The sequence below is a fragment of the Amblyraja radiata genome, chromosome 6, assembly GCF_010909765.2.
Source record: "Amblyraja radiata isolate CabotCenter1 chromosome 6, sAmbRad1.1.pri, whole genome shotgun sequence".
NCBI lineage: Eukaryota > Metazoa > Chordata > Chondrichthyes > Rajiformes > Rajidae > Amblyraja > Amblyraja radiata.
Window position 1 is genome coordinate 52,366,032 of NC_045961.1, and position 19,504 is coordinate 52,385,535.

At 42.6% G+C, this 19,504-nt stretch overlaps 1 protein-coding gene across 3 annotated transcripts in view; it reads right to left on the minus strand.

The window, feature by feature from the left end:
* The window catches only part of flt3 (fms related receptor tyrosine kinase 3), a 69,320-nt gene that overhangs the window by 21,990 nt on the left and 27,826 nt on the right, over positions 1 to 19,504 (minus strand). For all 3 annotated transcript variants that reach the window (XM_033022835.1, XM_033022834.1, XM_033022833.1), the window contains 6 exons: positions 18,586 to 18,701; positions 13,579 to 13,681; positions 12,555 to 12,715; positions 7,478 to 7,629; positions 7,245 to 7,395; positions 1,635 to 1,800 (listed from right to left, as the gene is read on the minus strand). In XM_033022835.1, coding sequence (XP_032878726.1) covers positions 1,635 to 1,800; positions 7,245 to 7,395; positions 7,478 to 7,629; positions 12,555 to 12,715; positions 13,579 to 13,681; positions 18,586 to 18,701 — 849 coding nt within the window. The remainder of the gene's footprint in view (positions 1 to 1,634; positions 1,801 to 7,244; positions 7,396 to 7,477; positions 7,630 to 12,554; positions 12,716 to 13,578; positions 13,682 to 18,585; positions 18,702 to 19,504) is intronic.

The window sequence follows — 19,504 nt, forward strand, 5'->3', positions numbered from 1 at the left end:
CAGAAAGTCCAGAAGCTTATTGCAGATGTCAAAGCTGAGAGAATGGAACGGCTGGGCTTGTATACTCTGGAAATTAGATGAGATGGGATCTTATTGAAACATAAGATTATTAAGGGTTTGGACATGCTAGAGAAAACATGTTCCCGATGTTGTGGGAGTCCAGAACCAGGGGACACAGATTAAGAATAAGGGGTAAGCCGTTTAGAATCGAGATGAGGAAACACCTTTTCACACAGAGAGTTGAGTGTGGAATTCTGAAAACTTTCAAGAGAGAGCTAGATAGGGCTCTTGAAGATAGCGGAGTCAGGGGATATGGGGAGAAGGCGGGAATGGGGTACTGATTATGGATGATCAGCCATGATCACATTGAATGGCGGTGCTGGCTTGAAGGGCTGTATGGCCTACTCCTGCACCTATTGTCTATAGCCTAGAGTTTAGTTTAGTTTAGAGATACAGCGTGGAAACAGGCCCTTCAGCTCACTGAGTGCGTGCCGACCAACAATCACCCATACACTCGTTCTACTAATTTACAGAGGCCAATTAACCTACAAACCGTCAGTCTTTGGAATGTGGGAGGTAACCAGAGCACCCTGAGAAAACCCACATGATCACAAGGAGTACGTGCAAACTCCGTACAGATAACACCCGTTGTCAGGATTGAACCCGGGACTATGCCGCTGTAAAGCAGCAACTCTACTGCTGCACCACTGTGCCGCACTTTTTTTTAAATGTTAAAAAGAAATGGTGTCAGGATCTGGTAAGGGGGGATGAAAAATACGAAGTAGGTATATCCCTTTTTGCGCGGTCTTCATAATAGAGCTTTTGTTTCTTTTTCTTTTTCTTCTTTTCTATGGCCTATTTCTTAACTTTTTCCCTAACTCTTTGCTCAATGGGTCTTTCTTTCTGATCACTCTTTCACAATATCATGACTTTCTCTCACTTTCTTTACTTTCTTTATTTCTCTCTCTTTTTAAAGCTTAAAAAATGAAGTGGTACAATAAATGTAATAAGATATATTTGGCTTGTACTATTGTAATGTACTGTACTTCTAATAAATATAATTATTAAAAAAAAATAAAAATGTTTTCTTTTATTTTATAAATTTTTTAATTTAGAGATAGATAGATAGATAGATAGATAGATAGATAGATAGATAGATAGATAGATAGATAGATAGATAGATAGATGGATAGATGGATAGATGGATAGATAGATAGATAGATAGATAGATAGCCTTTATTGTCATTCAGACCGAAGTCTGAACAAAATTGCAGCAGTCATACATATAATACAATAAAATGGTGGTGAAGGCTAGCTATAATCAATGAATAGCAACCTTGCATAGGTGTTCTTGTAGTCAAGGTGATCCAGAGCAGAATGTGGTGCCAGGGGATTAAACTTGGTTCAATGAGAAATGAAGATAGTAACATAGCAGGCATATCTGGCAACTCTAGACTATGTGTGTGCTAAACAGAAAAAAGTTTGAATTTCAAATACCAAATGAATGTAATTCACAAAACTTGAGTTAGGATCTGCTTTAACATATACTGATATAAAAGACTATATATAGTAATAAACTGTTTCTGAAAACATTAGCTTTCTGTTAATCGTCCAACAAATTCAAAAACCTGTACCTGTTCCCAAATAAATTTGTAGGTTCACAAGGGAAGATTGTTTCTGAAAAATACCACTGGCACCTTATAAGTGGATATGCATTAAGTATGGCTTCAAAGCAAAAGTTTTCATCTTTACCAACATCATAGACTTTGTTTAGAGTTGATGAATTTATAAATCCTTTCTCTGTACAAAGAAAAGAATCAGAGGACAAACTTACTGCTTAATCACAGATTATTTTATGAAGCCTTTACATTTATTAACATATAAAATGGAAATACAATGTATTCACTCACTGTTAATATCAGTAACATATTATTAGCTAATTAAAATATAAATATTTACAGCACAATTTAGAGGAAAATGCATTGTCTGACTCAAGTATTAAATTCCAATTTCTGATCAATAATCAGTGACCACTGCCGAGTTTCTGCTGAGCAAGTGCTCTAATTCGATTAGACCACACAAAAAAGCCACTTGACCCCTCGTGCTCGAATTACTAATTTTATTTTGACTATGATAGCACTTGCAACTCCACCAGAGATTACTCTTAATTCCTGCAACTGACATACAAGTAGCTCTGTTAGAACGTAGCATTCCTAAGAAACCTCCCATTACAGAAAATTGTTTTATAAAACATGTTACGGTGGCTAGATATTCAGACCCGTAATAACAGTATTTTTCCCTTAATTTTCAAAAATACTTCTTAATAGCTGTAAGTTTATTTTTGATATTGTTAATAGAAGCAATTACTTACAAAATTCAATGACCACCTGCATTGAAACTGACAGATTGTATTCTTAAGAGCCAATGGTATCCGATTACTGTGGTGAGGTTACATAGAATTTATTTTATAGACTGTTTTTTTCCAAGACAGCTTTTTTCCCTGCTTAGACACAAAAAACTGGAGTAACTCAGTGGGACAAGCAGCATCTCTGGAGAGAAGGAATGGGTGACATTTCTGGTCGAGACCGTTCTTCAGGCTGGTTAAGGATAAGGGAAACGAGAGATATAGATGATGATGTAGAGAGATAAAGAAAAATGAATAAAAGATATGCAAAAAATTAACGATGATAAAGGAAACAGGCCATTTTTTGCTGTTTGTTAGGTGAAAATGTGAAGCTAGTGCGACTTGGGTGTGGAAGGGATAGAGAGGGAGGGAATGCCAGGCCTCCTGAAGTGAGAGAAATCAATATTCATACCACTGGGCTATAAGCGGCCCAAGCGATATATGAGTTGCTTTTCCTCCAATTTGCGTTTAGCCTCACTCAGACAATGGAGGAGACCTAGGACAGAAAAGTCTGTGTGGGAATGGGAAGGAGAGTTAAAGTGTTTGACAACCAGGAGATCATGTAGGTTCAGGCGGGCTGAGCGAAGGTATTCAGCGATACGATAGCACAGTCCACGTTTGGTATCACCGATGTACAAGAGTCCATATCTTGAACAACGGATACAGTAGATGAGGTTGGAGGAGGTGCAAGTGAACCTCTGCCTAACCTGAAAGGACTGTTGCGGTCCCTGGACAGGATCGAGGGAGATGGTATAGGGACAGGTGTTGCATATTTTACGGTTGCAGGGGAAGATACCTGGGGAGGGGGTGGTTTGGGTGAGAAGGAATGAGTTAACCAGGGAGTTGCAGAGGGAACGATCTCTGCGGAAGGCGGAAAGGGGTGATGAGAAAATGTGGCTAGTGGTGGGATCCCTTTGGAGGTGGCAGAGATTTTGGAGGATTATGTGTTGTATGTGAGGGCTGATGGGGTTGTAAGCAAGGGCTATTTGAAGTTAGAGAAGTCAATGTTTATACCGCTGGAGTGTAAGCTACCCAAGCGAAATATGAGGGAAATATGATTCCTCCAATTTGCGCCGGGCCTCACTCTGACAAAGGAGGAGGCCTACGACAGAAAGGTCCGATTGGGAATGGGAGGGGGAGTTAAAATGCTGAACAACCGGGAGATCAGGCAGGTTAAGGCAGACTGAGCGGAGGTTTTCAGCAAAACGATTGCCGAGCCTGCGCTTGGTCTCGCCGATGTACACGAGTTGACACCTCGAACAGCGGATACAGTAGATGAAGTTGGAGGAGGTGCGTAAACCTCTGCCTCACCTGGAAAGACTGTCAGGGACCTTGGATGGAGTCAAGTGGGAAGGGGGTGCTTTGGGTGGAAAAGGAGGAGTTGACCAGGGAGTTACGGAGGGAATGGTCTCTGCGGAAAGCAGAAAGGGGTGGAGATGAGAAGATGTGGCCAGTAATGGGATCCCGTTGGAGGTGGCGAAAATGTTGTATGATTATATACTGTATGCAAAGTCAAATGGTGGTTTGTGAGGTGGTCGTATTACGCTGACTGGATCTTACAGTGGATGGTAGGATTTCTTCATTGATCATGGAGACTGATTGTGGTTAGTGGGGGTAAAAAGATGATTATCTGCAGGTCGGGAATGAGCAGGGAAACACATTGACAAATTAGTGCAATGAGATTGCCTTAGGCCAGGGTAGTTAATTGTCCAATAAACCAATAGTAAGTATTCTCGCTTTTCATTCTCAACAAAGGAAGTGACTAATATTCCTACTGCATAAAATCTGCCTTTCTTACCTCCCTTCAGCCTTCTGTTATTAAAAATAGAACAATATAGTCAGTGCCACAATAACATTTTAACTACTTACTACAAATTATCTGGCCACTTGCCCTCCATTCCGCCTACATTAAAACCAGATGTGGGCAATCTTGAGCCAGGTTTAGTTCCTGTTCCAGATTTAATTTGTATTGTAACTTCCCTTATTACCTCAATCAATCTTTTTTTTATCAGGTACAACTTCTCAAAGCACAGGGGATAGAATCATAGAGTTATACACCATGGAAACAAACCATTTGGCCCAACTTCCCCATGCTGACCAAGTTGCCTATCTGAGGTCATCCTATTTGCTTGCATTTGGCCCATACCCCTTTAAACCTCCAGTTTTAATCTACCTTACCCTGGAAAACGAGTGTGACCATTTACCTTATTTATGCCCCTCATAATTTTATATACTTCTATAAAATCATCCCTCAGTCTCCTACTCCCCAGGATCAAAAGTCCCAGCCTATCCAGCGTCTCCTTAAGCCATCTTGTATCAGTAAGAATCTTATGAACCTTTTCTGCACCTAAACCAGTGTCTAGCAAGGATCAAAATTGTAAACAATACTCCAAGTGAAGACTCACCAATGTTCCTGGTTCAACTTAGCAAAATATAACACTATCTCAGTTGATCTGGATCCTCGAAATCTCACGTAACCGTTTTACTGTGCATTAAGCCATCAATTTTAGTGTCATCCACAAACTTACCATGCCAACCACATTTCCTTCCAAATTGGTAATATAGATGAAGAAAAACAATGGATCAATAGTCACAGGCCTCCAATCTGACAACGCACTATTCACTGTTACACTCTGACCCCTAGCAACAAGCCAATTTGTTATCCAATTGGTTAGCTTATACTAGATCCCACATGATCTCGCCTTCAGGATGATTCAACTTCAAATGTTTTGGCTGAAAATTGGTTTAACCACCAATTGCAAGATTGGGTTAAACTACATTAGGCTCAATTAAGTTCTTAGTTGTGTCCTCCTAGTTAAAACTGATCATTATTTAATTATTGTCTCAAAATCCAAAGTTAACTTCTAACTTCTATTCGTCAGCACAAATTGTCTTTTTAAACACCAATTTAATTTTCTACAACTTTACTAGTAACAAGCATGTAGAACTCAAACTTTTTTGTCACAACGATCGAGTCTATCCATTCTGCTACACAGTTGCTTGCATCCTTCCCTTTGACCCTCTTCCGATCTAAAATTACATCATTCTCTTGATTCCACCCCATTTGCCGCCTTCTCTCTCCAGGCACAAGCTATCCACTAGACCCACCTCCTGTTCATTTGATCCTCTGGTGATCAAACTGTTGACCGCTAATAAAAAGGTGGAGTATTTTATTATATGTCAGAGGTTTAAAGATGTTGGTTAGGTATCCTTTTACATTAATTGATGGAGATAAACATTCAGATTCAGCAAGAAAAACAGGGAGCCCAATGTTTTGTTCATCTCAAGCATTAACTCTATTTTGGCTTCCACATATGTTACCCAACTTGCTGATAATTTCCAACATTTTCTGTTTCATATATCCAGCATCTGTAGCCTTTTTGATTTTCATAGTGCAACTAAACCTGGGGTGTAGGAAGAAACTGCACGCTGGCTTATTCCAAAGAGAGGCACAAAATGTTGGAGTAACTCAGTGGGTCAGGCAGCATCTCTGGAGAAAAGGATCACATGATGTTTCAAGTCTGAACCCTTCTTCAACATTACCTATTCTCCAGAGATGCTGCCTGACCTGCTGAGTTACTCCAACATTTTGTGTCTATCTTTGGTGTAAATCAGCATCTACGGTTCCTTCCCATGCATTTTGTCTGCAGTTGTTTGTTTCTATGAAGAATGTTTCTCCTGGCTGAGAAATCTTGAGCAAGGGTCATAATCTCAGAACAAGGGGCAGGCTAGTTAGGACAGAGATGAGGAAAATTTTCTTCCTTCAGAAGGTGGTGAATCTTTGGGAATTCTCTCCCCAGAGTGTTGTATGCGTTCAGCCATTGAGTTAATTCAAAACAAAGAATGATAGATTTCTGGATATTAAGGAAATCGTGTTACATGGGGATAGTGCAGTAAAACAAAGGTGAGGTAGAACATTAAGCACAAGTTTAATAAATGACAGAGAAGGTTTAAAGAGCCAAAGGGCCAGCTTTGTATATTCAAGGCAGGAGATGGTATTCTGGTGCAATTAGCTGAACTGCTACCATATAGCTCCAGCGACCCAGGTTCCTCACCTTCAGTACTGTTTGACTGTGGGGTTCAATTATTGGGCTTTGACTGCAAGGGGTTTTCCTTTGGTTCTCAGCTTTTTCCCACATCCCAATAACATGCAGATTGGTAGGTTAATTGTTCACTGTAAATTGTCTGTGGTTTCGGTAGGTGATAAAATCAGTGAGAAGTTGATGGGAAGGGGGAAAAGCATAAGATGAGATAGGTAGACAAAAATGCGAGAGAAACTCAGTGGGTGAGGCAGCATCTATGGAGTGAAGGAAATAGGCAACGTTTCGGGTCGAGACCTTTCTTCAGATTAATTTCAGATTATTTTAAATGAGAGAAGTGAAGTATTTTTGCAAATGGGTACATGACAGTCAGTGTGGACTTCGTGGGTGAAGGTACTTTTTCCATGTGGTACGGCTTTATGTCTTTATCTGTAGATCTTTGGACATGAACAGCAGGGTAGACAGGGATTGAATGGACCACTCTTGCTTCTATCACTTATTTTCTTACATCCAATTATCTCAGCCCATCTGTCGCTGGCATCATAATCTATACCTTTATCTGTGAACCCCCCCTCTCATCTGATGTTCCAAAAATCATACCACTTTGAATGAGTCTTTGGATATCTGTCCTGATAGTTCTTTTTATCACTCTGTAACATATTTTATCAGTTTTGTTTGATAGCTCTTTTTTAAAGTATCTTGGGCTATCTCTGTCTTTGCTTTTGAGGTTAATATTTAGCTCATTGTAGCACTTTTCAACTCCAATTATTCAAATGCAAAATTATGAAACATCAACTTACCAAATACTGTTAACTTGATTGTCTTGTTTGAATGCTGTGTAGAAGTACATGTATACGATCCACTATCTTTTAAACTTACTGAATTAATAAACCGGTACTTATATTTTACACGTGCATCAAATGTTTGACGTGAGCTTTCAGTGTGCAGGACCTGCATTATTGATAAAATAATAATAACTGCATTGAAATTTATGAAGTAATACATACTAAAACAATTAAAGTGAGTGTCATACCTCTGTTGTACGTCCTGCCTTTGTGTCATTAGTCCAGGCTACATTGAATCTATAATCTTTGTATGAAGCGATACACCTTATCAGAAATTGTTCACCAACTTTACGGTAAACATGTAGGACTGGAATTTTTATGTCTGATTTGATATTAAGATCTACAATTCAAAGGCAAAAAACATTATAATTATAAAATTTACTAAAGGCTTTGCAACACTAAACATGAATTAACACAAATGAATTAAAAAACGATACTTTTAGCTAGGAAAGTACATTTCAGTGACTAATTTTCAGACAGAAACTAACCAAATTCCCGTTTCTCTCCTTCTCATCTCTACCCTTTGTCCACCCATCTGCCAATCAAAATCTCCCCTCACCTGAAGCCACCCATCACTTGCCAAGCTTTGTCCTGTCCTGCCCCTCCACCCCACTTCTCTTTCATGTTTCTCCCCTTTGTACAATCAGTCTAAAAAGAATCCTAAAACGTCACCCATCTATGTTCTTTAGAGATGCTGCCTAAAGAACACTCTTCAGATTTTTCATGCACACTCTATGCACACAGGGCAATATACCACGGCCAATTAACCTGCCAATCTGGAACAAGAAACAAATTGCTGCAGGGGCTTAACAGGTCAGTCATCATCTACGGAGGCAAAGGAATAGTTGGTGTTTAAACTGACACCTTCCACCATTCCCGAAAAGAAATGAGGATCATCCAGGAGAATCCTGCAAGATCACATGGAAATTGTACAAACTCCATGCAGGCAAAACTGGAGGTTAGGATTTAATCGAGAGTCAAGAGTGTTTGGTGGTCAATGGAACAAAAAAAATCTTATTTGCAGCAGCTTAACGGGCCTGTAAACACAATACACGTAAATAATGTTGAACCAAGGCTGCTGGAATTGTAAGGCAGCAGGTCTACCAGCTGCACCATTGTGCTGCCCCTTACCAAGTACCATTTGTGTTGGGTATGTGGATCAGTATTTTGAAGTATTTATCAACCGGTTGATTACTTTGTTTGTATGAAATAGTTTGAGCAGGTGCTGTGACCATGATGGGAACAGCTGTTAACAAGGAAGGAAAATGCTTGTCATCTCACAGAACAGAAGGAGGGCGACCTAGAGAAGGGAAGCAGCGTTGTTCTCAGAGACAGAAGTGGGGGCTGTCTCAGAAAAGAGAAGTGGAGGCAGATAGGGAAGTGATTGTGATTTTAGAAAGAGAAGTGGTTGGAAAGTAGTAGATGGTGCAAGGAAAAGATAAAATGACCAAGGTTCTAATTCCAAGTACTTGGAAATATCAATTTAAAATATCTTTACAAAATTCTAAGAAGATTATAGGTGTACACCTATACACCATATATTATCCTTAAAATATGGTAATCAACTTTTATGACCAAAAGAAAATATTACGATTTCCTTGGAGCACAGGAGGCTGAGGGGTGAACTTATAGAGGTGTATATGAGGGGAATAGATAGGGTGAAAGCACAGAGTATTTTACTCAGAGTAGGGGAATCAAAAACCAAGGGACAGGTTTACGGGAAGAGGGGAAAATTTAATAGGGCCTTGAAGGGTAACTTTTTCACTCAGAGGATGGCGGGTGTATGGAATGAGCTGTCAGAGGAGGTAGTTCAGGCAGGTACTATAACAACATTCAAAAGACAAAAGGACACAAAATGCTGAAGTAATTCAGCAGATCAGGCAGCATCTCTGGAGAACATGGATAGATTATGTTTCAGGTTGACACCCTTCTTCGGACTGATTATGGGAAGCGGGGGGGGAGAAAGTTGGAAAAGGGGGAAGGCAGGACAAAGTGTGACAGGTAATAGGTAGGCACAGGCAATGGGGTTTTTGATAGGCAGATGGTTGGAATAAAAGACATGATAAGAGCAGAAGGTGTGACCCAAGTTGGAAGAGTTGTGGATTGTGGGGCCAGGGAGTGGAAAGTAGCGGGGGAGGGGGAGGGGGGAAGGGGGTTGGTGGAAGGGAGAAATAGGTTGGAGTTCAGGTGGGGCACAGGGGAGGGAAGAGAGGGCAGCAGGAGGAGTGTGAGGGAGAAAATGGGGAGAAGGGGGGGTATAGGTTACTTCAAATTGGAGAATTTTCAATGTTCATACAGTTGGGTTGTAAGCTACCCAAGCGGAATATGAGGTGCTGTTCCTCCAGTTTGAAAGTGGCCTCACTCTGGCATTGGAGGAGTGGTAAGGGGAGTTAAAATAGTTTTCAACCGGGAGATCCAGTAGATGCAGGGGAACCAAGCGAAAGTGTTCAGTTAATGGTTTAGGTGGGAAGGGGTGAGTTACAGAGGGATCATTCTCTGCGGCATGCGAAAAGGGGTGGAGATGGGAAGATGTGACTAGTGGAGGTATCACGTTGGAGGTGCCAGAAATATCAGAGTATGATGTATTGGATGCGGCAGCTGGTGGGGTAAAAGATGAGGACCCTGGAAAATCTTTCCTTATTCTGTCTGGGAGGAGGGAAAGCAAGAGCAGAACTCCGGGACAGAGGAGGCGTGGGTTAGAGGTCCATCTATGACAGAAGGAGGTAAATCACGTCCTCAGAGATATTGCCTGAAGGCTTCACAGATCGATCTCTTCTCCTGCCTTCCAGCGCCGCGCGGATTAGTCTGTTCCCCATCACTCCCCGGGACAGTCCGCCCCTTCCTGCGCCATCGCGTCTTTACTGGAGCTGAGAATGGCTGGCAGAGGTTTCCAACTGGACTTTTGGAGGGACCCGAAGCAGCCCCCCCAGCCCCAAGCAGCTCCCCAGCCCCAACACAGCCCCAAGCAGCAGCCCAGCATCGGAGACCCGACCCAGCCCAGCCCAGCCCAGCCCAGCCCAGCCCAGCCCAGCGTAGGAGACCCAGCCCACGCCCGGAATCGGAGATGTCGCTATTGTCGCCAAACGGAAAGCAGAGACTCTGATCCCGGTGGAGGAGAATGACCAGCGACTGCTGTGAGTCCCTATCGCACAGCCAATTCCAGCCACTACCCCTCTGGTCCCCCTTGCAGGCTCCTGCCCCCCCCCCCCCCCCCGTGATGCCCCCCCCCTCTCCCCCATGGCTCTTCAGCATCTTTTCTACAAGCTCACCCTCCCCCGCCCACACACACACCTCTCCCCCCACAACTCTCCCCCGCTCACACACCCCTCCCCCCTCCCCCCACACACACATACCACCCACACACCCCATCCCTCCACACACAAACCCACCGCCCACACACCCCATCCCCCACACCCTACTACCCACACCCCCTCCCACCCACACACTGCTACCCACAACCCCCTCCCCCCACACTCCCCCACATACACACCCACCCCCTCACAAACCCCCCCCCCCCCACCACCCACAAACACACCTCCGCCCACACACCTAGCTGTCCTGTGCATGGCTGCCCAGCCAGCAGCTGTCTGTCTTTTCATCTTTTTATTTTTATTTTAGTTAGTTAAAGTGTTTTGTTTGGAGGTCTAGACTTTTTTATGTGGGGGGTGGGGGGGGAAGGGGGAAGGGGGAAACTACCTTTCAGGGTCCCTACCTGGTCGGAGAGGCAGCTTTTCTCCGGGCTGCAGCTTCGACCCGTCCTCGCGGCCTACCAGCGGGCCTGGAGCGGCGTTTCCTGTCGGGGACCGCCCAGAACCTCGGCTTCGGCGGCGGCACAGCGCTGGAGCGCTATCGCGGAGCGGGCGATGCCTTGCCCGGGTCGCCGCGCTGGAGCTCCGGTGAGCTGAAGTTCGTTGAGGAAAACATCGCGGAGCTGCGGGACTGTGGAGCGACCAGCTGCGGGCGGCAGTGCTGAACTTTACACTGGGAGCCTGGGATCTCTAGATGAGATCGCCAGTTGTGGAGCTCCAACCGGTGCAGCCTTGTTGGCTTCGGAAGCCGCGGCCTCCAGTACGGAAGCGGCCGTTCCACGGTTCCCAAACCGCTGAGAGGACTCTCCCGACGCCGGAGCAACATCACCCGGCGAGAACGGCCTGGAACATCCGGCCTCCGTAGAGGCAACTGTGGAGGCCTCAATAGGCCCGACTATGGGTGAACTGGGGTTGGGGACTGGACTTTGTGCCTTCCCTCATAATGGGAACCATTGTGGGGGATGTTCTTTATGTTTAAAACTCTTATTAATGTTATGTCTGTATTCCTTTTTTATGTGCTGCAAAATGGCAAGAAGCATTTCACTTCACTACACCTAGGTGTATGTGAATGTGACCAATAAAATACCTTTGATACACCCCTCTCACCCCACACAACCCCCCGCACCCACAACCCCCCCCTGCCCCCACAACGCCCCACACACCCCTCCCCCGTTCACACCCCCCGCCCACACCCCCCCGCCCACACACAACCCACCCCCCTTCCCACACACACCCCGCCCACACACACACCCCCCGCCCACACACACCCCCGCCCACACACACACCCTTCCCCACACACACACCCCTCCCCCACACACACACCCCTCCCCCACACACACACCCCTCCCCCACACACACACCCCGCCCACACACACCCCCGCCCACACCCACACCCTCCCCCACACACACACCCTCCCCCACACACACCCGCCCACACACACACACCCCTCCCCCACACACACACCCCTCCCCCACACACACACATACCCCTCCCCCACACACACACATACCCCTCCCCCCCAAACACACACACGCCCCCCCCTCACACACACACACACACCCCTCCCCCACACACACACCCCTCCCCCACACACACACCCCTCCCACATCCCTCTTCTCCCCCCTCCCACCCATATCATTCCTGATCCCATACCCAAGCGCCAGAGATTAAAGTAGTCCAATACATGGAGTAGAGTTTCAAGTAAGTGAGTTCAATCCTAAATTCTAAGTTCACTCTTGTTAGCAATTAGTTTCTTATGCATTTACAGCCCAAAAACCTTTAGGCACAGCCTACAGAATGCTTAACATTAAATCAAACATCAGGAAAAAAGAGACAGTTATTTTCATTACGTTCCTTAAAATACCATGGTGTTATTGGAACAATTCTTAGAATTATCAATAAAATTTACCCTGCAACATTTGATACTTTTATGGGCTTCTGATGGTATATAATTACCTAGTGTGTAAAGACTTGAACACTCTGATCCCAGGATATTGCTGGAACAACAACATTCATTACCAAGATTTAAGAGTTTAATTGGAACCTCTTTTTTAACTCTTGTCATGCCAAACGATCCAGTGGATTCAAAACGTTTATCAACGATCAAATCTGAAGAACTGCAATTTCAAAATATGTTGTTAATGCAGGGAATTAACACATTCTTCCAAGGTTTATGAGAGCATTGTGTTATAACAAATTGGCTAAGAATGGAATTTGTTGCTACATTTTATCATGTTAAATTTTCTTCATAACTTAAGTTTATTGAACAAGTCTTGAATTCCTTTGCCATCCACCCACTGAAGTAGGTTTTATATGTTTTAAATCATTTTGTAAAGATCTTTCTGCCTGACTTTGACAGCCAATATGGCGGGTGTTTTGTAGGGATCAATCTATCTATCTATCTATCTATCTTTTGATAATTTCTGAAGTTCTCCTTATTGTCACTTGTAATGTAAGCAGAAGGGACGTTGAAATCCCAGACAAAGCAGAAACTGTAATGTTATTGCAGGTACGTGGGAAAACCAAATTGAACTTTACCTTCCTAATATATATGAGTAATAACAATTCCCTTTGTGCAGTCTGACCTGTTACTTGACATATTTAAATGTTTATTACAATACAAGTTTCATAAACTTTTAAAGAATAAAAAATAACAAAGTAATCCTACTAAGTTCCACCATTGATCACCACTGGACTAGTGTATTCAAGAATTGAACCACAAAGTGGGAGAGTGTGTGTTTGCACCATCATTTTGTCACGTAACAACTTCCTAGTCCTGTTACTTATTTGGAAATGCTACATGGTGAAATGCACTTCTTATCCCAACTCAATCTCCAATATCTTCCATTCTTTTTTTGAAACATAAGTAAATCATGGCCTGGCACTTTGTAACAGTTCCCACTTTTATGTTGAGAAATGGTGTATGTAACAAAGAGATCAAATGGAGATGGTAGCAGCTAAGCATGAAAGTGAAGCTTACCTTGTACAATCACGTCTCCAATTGAGCTCTGCATCAAGGTAATTTTCTGCTGTGCAATCCAATGCGTTTTTTTTCATAGCCAACTTTGGCTTCCTGGGTTTTGCTGTGAAATGAAATTACTTGCCTTCAGAAACATGTAAAACTTTACTAACAAACAAATGACGAACATTTCTCCAGTTACCTACAGTTTGCAAGAGGACTAACTTTACTCAAATTATGGAGTTCTTAGTTTCCTACTATAAGATTGTGAAACAGAGATCTAGGTTTGTCAAAAACTTCAATGTATTTGTCACAATTAGGTGAATGTTACAATAAAAGTAATTGATAAATATCAATACATTTGTAGAATAATTAAGAACAATAACTATAAGTTTCATTTATGTGGCATTTTTTAAACGTGCAAATTGCTGCAAAGATCTACACTGAGAACTGTACTTAATAGCACTGTTGGTGCCTTCTCATAGGAAATAAAGAAAAAAACAAAACAATAATTTAGCTCCTTGAGCCTGCTAAAGATGAGCTCTCAGGCCATCTGTCTTTTACTCTCATACACAAGCTTTTCCCCACATCCATCATTTTCATATTTAAAATAAACACATGACCTGGGTTATTTGTCAACTGTGGTCAATTTCCATCATGCATCAAATAAAAGTAATTCTACTGCTGACAGGCTGATTAAAATTATTGGACAATGTCCCAAGTCAAACACTCCCAAGTCTGCAAGTAGTAATGCGTAGTTGATAATTGGCATACTTATGATTCCATGACTCTCTCACACTCACAAAAGTACCTTTTCTCTATATTTCCTACCAGTTCCCCATAATATCTTGCAAACTTCAACCTGTAACCCCCAAGCTCCAGGGAAAACCCTTTATGTGAGTAAATGTAAGCATGAGAGTAAAAGCATAAAATATACTGGACGAGGCCATCAGGTCATTGATGTAGCATAAGTTATCAATTGTGGAAAAAAAAGGTTCTACATTTCTATCGCCTTCCGTAACTAGAAGTAACTTCATTTCCAAGAAAAACATTTGAGTTCTGCTATCACACTGATAAATCCACGCAGCTCTTCTTCCAATAGGCTCTCGTACTCAGAACTGTTTACCGTGCTCCTGATGTTGTCCATCAACAGCTTTGTGAAACTATGGCATATTTACTATCCTCTTGTATTTTTGTTCTCTAAATATAATTGATACATGTGAACCCACATTAATATCTTCCTTTTCACATTTCAAAAGCACTATACTTTATAGGTTCAGAATGGATGGTTTCATTGGGCAACATAGCTTTGTCCACTTTTTTTAATCCTTTAGGGTCATAGAGCCATACAGCATGGAAACAGGCCTTTTGGATCAACTTGCCCTCATCGACCAACATGTCCTATCTACACTAGTCCCACCTGCCTGTGTTTGACCCATACCCCTCTAAACCTGTCCTATCCATGTACCTGCCTAAGTGTTGTGATAGTACGTGCCTCAACTACCTCCCCCGGCAGCTGGTTTCGTACACCCATCTTACACCCACCACCCTTTGTGTGAAAAAGTTAACCCTCGGGTTCCAATTTAAATCTTTCCTCCCCCACCTTAAAGTCCTCTGGCTCTCAATTCCCCTACTCTGGGCAAGAGACTGTGCGTCTACCCTACCCAATCTATTCCTTTCATGATTTTGTACACTTTGTTGGTAAATTGGGAATTATAGTTAATTCAGAGGCATCAACAAAATTCAGGAAATATTAATATACTTGCAAAATGAGCATTTGAAAATTAGTATGCAGAAGTACTGGGAAGAGGTTCAACACTCTTCAGAAAGTAAAGGGCCTGTCCCACTTGGCCTTCATTCGCGCGCTATTTACGCGACCTGCTAGCGTGTGGGTAGCGCGTGGGTAGCGCTGGATGGGCGCATGGAGTGGTGTGGAGTGGTGTGGAGGAGTGTGGACTTCGTCCTGCATGAAATCTTTGCGCGCCACTGGCCTGTCGCGTAACTGACGCCCAAAGTGGGACAGGCCCAAGACGCTGGCACGGTGCAAAGTCTCACCTCTAGCAGCAGCAGAAGCAGGCAAAGTTCGGCCTGGGGCTCACGCTCCAGATCCGCCCCCACTCCTACTCTCAGAGCGGGGCGAAGACGATTGGAGATAGACACAAAATGCAGGAGTAACTCAGCGGGACTGGCAGCATCTCTGGAGTGGAGCAATGGGTGACGTTTCGGGTCAAGACCCTTCTTCAGACTGAAGAAGAGTCTCGACCCGAAACATCATCCATTCCTTCTCTCCAGAGATGCTGCCGGTCCCGCTGAGTTACTCCTGCATTTTGTGTCTATCTTCAAATGACGTCACGCTCTCCAGGCGGCTGTGCGGAGGCATGATGACGCGCGCGACCGCCCCGCGTCAGTCACTACCGGCCTGTCGCGTAAATGACGGCCAAGTGGGACAGGCCCTTAAGTTTCTGCCTTGGGTAGAGGAACCAAGGGATATGCCAGTATCTATATACATAACAATGCAGTGCCTCTCATTTCCATACTTCTTGGACAAAGCAGGGAAATAATTTTAATACTACTTTAAGTAATACGCCAAGAAAGATTGGACATGCAACATCCCTGTTCTCTGGAAAAGAGAATGCTGAATGATTACCTATAAGAGAATGCTGAATGATTACCTAATTAAAAGTCTTTAAGATTATGAAAGTACACATTCAGAAGACAACAGATAATCATGAAAGCCCTGCGGGATTTGGTGCTACAAGATGTTGAAGAACCTCACATTCATGGTTAAGATGTGTGAAAACATCTTCCTGCCAAACATGCCATTGTCCACATTCACTCTTCAATTCACCATTCTAGTTTTCAATCAGGAATCATACCCAAATTCACATGCTTCACATCACAATCACTAACTTAATACTCAAAGCGAATCCTTCCACCTGCACACACTTCTATCTGTTTAACCTTTACTACCACATCACACAAATTGTACAATGTTCACTGGCATACTTCTGTCTTTTTTGCAAGACAAATTATTAAAGAACTGAATTCATCACGAACAAAGAGAAAAGGGAGAAGGATGTACACATGCCCACATACAGTTATGGAGAAGACTGTACAGACCAGAACTGGGAAGTCCATTACCGGAACCATGTCCACTGTTAGCCTGAAACATTAATGATGATGGTATCACCTATTCTTAATCCTCTTACTCACATCCCACTTCTCCATCAACCTGAAACTTTTTTTATTTCCACGCTGCAGAGGGTGTGCACAAGGACCTTTCAATTTTCCTTCCTCCTTCTTCACTCCCCTCTCCCATGTCACTATCTCATTTCAGTGTTATTTTTGTGTCATATTAACAAGAATTGAAACTTATCTAGGAAGAGAAGATCAGGAATATAGTGAAAATGAAGACAGTAATGAGGCAGATCTGCACCATATTAGTACAGCTAAGGAGCCCGAGCCAGCTGGAAGGAAGGTATTGGTTTATTATTGTCACATGTACTGAAATACAATGAAAAACTATGTGCGTGCTGTCCAGTCAGATCATACTATCCATGAGTACAATCAAGCCATTATACAAGTAAAAATAGGTGGTGTATGAGGGCTCTTGGTGGATGGCAGCGGAGAAACAGAAAGAAGACGTCAACAAAAAAACCTGTAACCAATTAATAATCCTTCTGAGAAATTGCTGAGAATTTCTACCTTCTGTTAATTGTGTATGCAGATGCATTGATTTAAGATGGTACATGACCTGTAGATCTGTTGCCATGTAACATCATGATTATCCAATCATACCTGTCACCAGAAGCCACCTGTATGTCTGAGCTAGTGCCTTTATCAATATGGCATCCACCATGACTCACATCGCAAGTGTAGAGGTGCAGTCCTTTCGTTATACCCAAAGAAGATCAATTTTCATTCTCATCATCTGCGTCTGTTAGCATTAATAGCAAAAGGATATAGGAGCAGGGAGGTTCCACTGCAGTTGTACAGGGTCTTGGTGAGACCACACCTGGAGTATTGCATACAGTTTTGGTCTCCAAATCTGAGGAAAGACATTCTTGCCATAGAGGGAGTACAGAGAAGGTTCACCAGACTGATTCCTGGGATGTCAGGACTTTCATATGAAGAAAGATTGGATAGACTCGGCTTGTACTCGCTAGAATTTAGAAGATTGAGGGGGGATCTTATAGAAACTTGGACAGGCTAGATGCAGGAAGATTGTTCCCGATGTTGGGGAAGTCCAGAACAAGGGGTCACAGTTTAAGGATAAAGGGGAAATCTTTTAGGACCGAGATGAGAAAAACATTTTTCACACAGAGAGTGGTGAATCTCTGGGATTCTCTGCCACAGAAGGTAGTTGAGGCCAGTTCATTGGCTATATTTAAGAGGGAGTTAGATGTGGCCCTTGTGGCTAAAGGGATCAGGGGGTATGGAGAGAAAGCAGGTACAGAATACTGAGTTGGATGATCAGCCATGATCATATTGAATGGCGGTGCAGGCTTGAAGGGCCGAATGGCCTACTCCTGCACCTATTTTCTATGTTTCTATGTATTGAACAATCAGATCAAACCTCAATTCATGTCTCACCTAAAGGCAAAACATCCAGTAATGAGGCACACTTTCAGTATTGAACTGAAATGCCACCTTAGGTGCAGTACTCAAACCCAGGAATGGGTATTTCAGTCATAACTTCTTTCCACTAATATTTTAGTTTATTTGTGATGTTTCCCTTGTCTAAAAGTCCAGGTATAGATGTTTAAGGATGCCACTAGTCTCCTCAGTTACATCTTGAGTACTGAACAAAAATGTCACCTTAGGTTTCATGCTCAAATCCTCAAGTAGAATTTCAAACCACCACTTTCTTATCACAGATATGTTAATATGTATTTCCTTCTCAATATTACCCAAAATGTAGGAAAATAAATTGGAGAAGTTGAATAGTATTGATCTGGGACTGTGGATGAACAATAGCCATTAGTTCTTCACACACTTGGAATTATATTTAATTATTTCATTACTCACCTTTAACAAGAACTAGAAAGTTGACTGTACAATTTGAGTTTCCGCTTTCAAATGTGAGAGTATATATTCCTGCATGCCTTTCCCTGACTCGGGAAATAGTGAAATTCATAACTTGACTGTAAAGAAAAGTAAAAATTAGATCAAGTTATTAACAGTTAATTAATCGCATTACCTATTTGGCAATGTAATTATTTCAACTGTTCTTTGTTGCTGCATTATTATTTTTGGATGTATTTCCCTCCTCTCTTTGGACAGAAGGTGAAATCAGAAACTTAGTGAGATCTCGTTGAAAAGCTAAAAATGTAAAAACTGGCCCTAGGATAGTATGAATAATAGTGTTAACATGCGGGGTTCGTTGGTCGGCGCGGATCCGGTGGGCTGAAGAGCCTGTTTACGCGCTGTATCTCTAAACTAAACTAAAATAGAACCAGAATATGACATGTAGGTTGGAATGCATGAAAAATTGTTGTTCTGCCAACAGCAAAACATCACACAAATTAAATGCCTTGATTTCAGAGATTTTTTATGTGCTATTGCATTTTCTCGTCAAATTCGATTTCATTTTGATCATAACGTTTACTTAGTTCCTATCATGCATTTGACATTTTTCAATAAATAAATGCAGCAAAAATTTAAATTGAATTAACAATAAAGAACCCTGCCCTCCGCAGATTACGGGGATCGCTGAGAATATACCCAGAACCCAGACTGTGGTTCTGCTGATCCCTCGCAGATATATTATTTATCTTGCTGCACCATGCTGCCAACATGTCACCTTTTGAATGTTCCCCAGTTCACCCCAACTCTTGTCCTATGGTTAGATGGACCAGCCAACATTGAGGGTTTCTAGCACAATTCTGATGGTCAAGATTGTGTAATTTGACCCTTTTCCAATAACCATTCTGGAATCTGGATGGAG